The sequence below is a fragment of the Trachymyrmex septentrionalis genome, unplaced genomic scaffold, assembly GCF_001594115.1.
Source record: "Trachymyrmex septentrionalis isolate Tsep2-gDNA-1 unplaced genomic scaffold, Tsep1.0 scaffold21, whole genome shotgun sequence".
NCBI classification, from domain to species: Eukaryota; Metazoa; Arthropoda; class Insecta; order Hymenoptera; family Formicidae; genus Trachymyrmex; species Trachymyrmex septentrionalis.
Window position 1 is genome coordinate 2,085,301 of NW_017305288.1, and position 2,359 is coordinate 2,087,659.

The 2,359-nt window shown below is 30.8% G+C and overlaps 1 protein-coding gene across 4 annotated transcripts in view; it reads right to left on the reverse strand.

Moving 5' to 3' along the window:
• LOC108748046 (segment polarity protein dishevelled homolog DVL-3) overlaps positions 1-2,359 on the reverse strand; it is a 15,666-nt gene that overhangs the window by 1,253 nt on the left and 12,054 nt on the right. Inside the window, exon 10 of one of the 4 annotated variants that reach the window (XM_018486016.1) lies at positions 373-1,300. The exons of the other annotated variants lie outside the window; for them this stretch is intronic. Coding sequence (XP_018341518.1) covers positions 1,266-1,300 — 35 coding nt within the window. The 3' untranslated portion in view covers positions 373-1,265. Of the gene's footprint in view, positions 1-372; positions 1,301-2,359 lie in introns of those variants that run through there. 4 annotated transcript variants of the gene reach the window in all.

Sequence of the window (2,359 nt, forward strand, 5' to 3'; positions counted from 1 at the left end):
TTATAATTCAGTGCAATTCAATGAAAGTTGAACGTATGCAATTTTTCGCAAACCGACAAATTTGCCAGAAATACATTCATTCATTAAAAATTATTTTAGAAAGCAATTATATTCTCTGCTTGTAAAATTACTTTTAGTCGATACAATTGTTTACGTATATAAAATGTCAACAATATACAATACATTGTATATCAATTAGAAAAATTGCATGACGTTTACATTGCAAATATAGCTTCACGACGTATAACAGAATGATAAAATAAAATTGAAAAGACTTGATGTTACGAAGAATAAAAACAATCTTTCCATTGATCATTCATTGATTCTATACGATCATTTATTTCTAAATTGTAAAAATATTTCATAGACTTTAAAGATATGTATTTGAATATATGTGCGAATTATTAATCAATAAATATACGTGAAGCTATATTGATTAGTTATTACCAACTCGTCGTATGTACAGTGGAACATTGAACGCACAGCGACTATCGCATCTGTTTTCTTACTCTCCATACGAGTAATAGTGTGTACGCAAATAAAATTAAGGATATCTCAACGATATTAATGCCGCCAGTAGAAAGAAAAGAAAATTTCTTTAAAATATGTACAAAGTTATCAAGTCCTATGGGTTCAAAGTTCATCTTGGCGTACGACGATAGTAATGTAAATCATTAAGTGTAACTCTTCTGTATTATAGTATCGAATCGAGCATGGAAAAGGATTTCCTGTTCGTAATAAAATGCGGCAAATAAAGTTGACACAATGTAACGGCAAGGCATATAAATAGAAAGAATATACTTTGATATTATACGTAAAACACACTTAAAAACACTTAAATGAAACAGATATGTAAACTGTTCATTATGTGAATTATGCATGTGAGAGATAATAATGATAAACGTAATTTAAGAAGATATAGTAACCTGTGCACAAGCATCTATATAAATTATAAATCTCGCAGTTTTTTGTAACACTGATAAGATGGCACATTTTATGATGACATAATTTGCATATATGTATGTACAGTTCGTTCTAATACAATGTCGCATAATGTAAAGACTAATTTTTGAATATATAGATATAATAACTTTACACAATATAAAAGTCTGTCACTCATATACTTGAATCAGTTTCTAACGAGTCGACAATTTTTACACGAACACTTTTTCGCGAAAAATATTTCTACAGAGATGTCGAGAAATGTTCAAAATATTTAATAGAAAAGACTGAGTTACTAAACATTTAGAAACATCTTCTCAATTTTAAAGAAATAGCTGTCCCATTGTCGTAGACAATCCTAAAACGCAATCAATTGAATGATATTAATAGATATACAGGGTGATTCAGACCACACTCGTAAGAGCTGGCATGTACATATTCCTCGTGAAAAGATGAATCGAAAGTGTCAATAGCAAAATGTTCATAATATCAATAGTTATTGAATGGTGTGTGTGAGCCTTTGAAAATATCCATTCACCGAGCATGAAGTTCGCACAACTAAGCGACCCGCCGCGAACGCTTTGATTGACAGATACTGCATTAAACGGCACGATATTGCCGAATAAATATTGCAAAGGTTTGTGAAATTTTTATTAACATTTTCTGCGGTATTCTCAAATTAAAATTCGATTTAATCGATGAGAGAGAGAGAGAGAGAGAGAGAGAGAGAGAGAGAGAGAGAGAGAGAGAGAGAGAAATCATCAATTGCAAATTCAATAAAACATTTATATCAGTAAAAAGAATTTTTGAAATATGTTTTAAGTAACATATAAACAAATAAATTTATAAATAAAATTAATATTAATTAAATTATCCAAACAAATAATATTAGAAAAAATTCACATTTGAAATGCGTATTTAGTATAAACAAATATTTCATATTTAAGAAATGAAATGAACGAAATAAAAATTTAAAATTTATTTATTTATTACTTAAACGTCCTCAAAATCCTTCAAAAATTCTGAGTTAAACGACGTACCGAATTTGCAATTGACGATGATTACTTGCATCGATTAAATTGAATTTCAATTTCAAAATACCGCAGATGTTAACAGAAATTTCACGCTTCTTTCTTTGTAATACTCGTTCGGCAATACTGTGCCGGTTATCGGTATCCATCAATCAAAACGTTTGCGCGGCCAGTCGCTTAATTACGCCACACCAGACGGCGCGAACTTCATGTTCTACGGTTGGGTGTTTTCAAAGGCTCGCACACCGTTTAAAAACTATTAATATTACAACATTTTGTTATTGACATTTTCGACTCACTTTTTTATGAGAAATATGTACATGCTGGCTCTTGCGGGTGGTTCGGACCATCCTCTGTGTGTGTGTGTGTGTGTGTGTGTGTGTGTG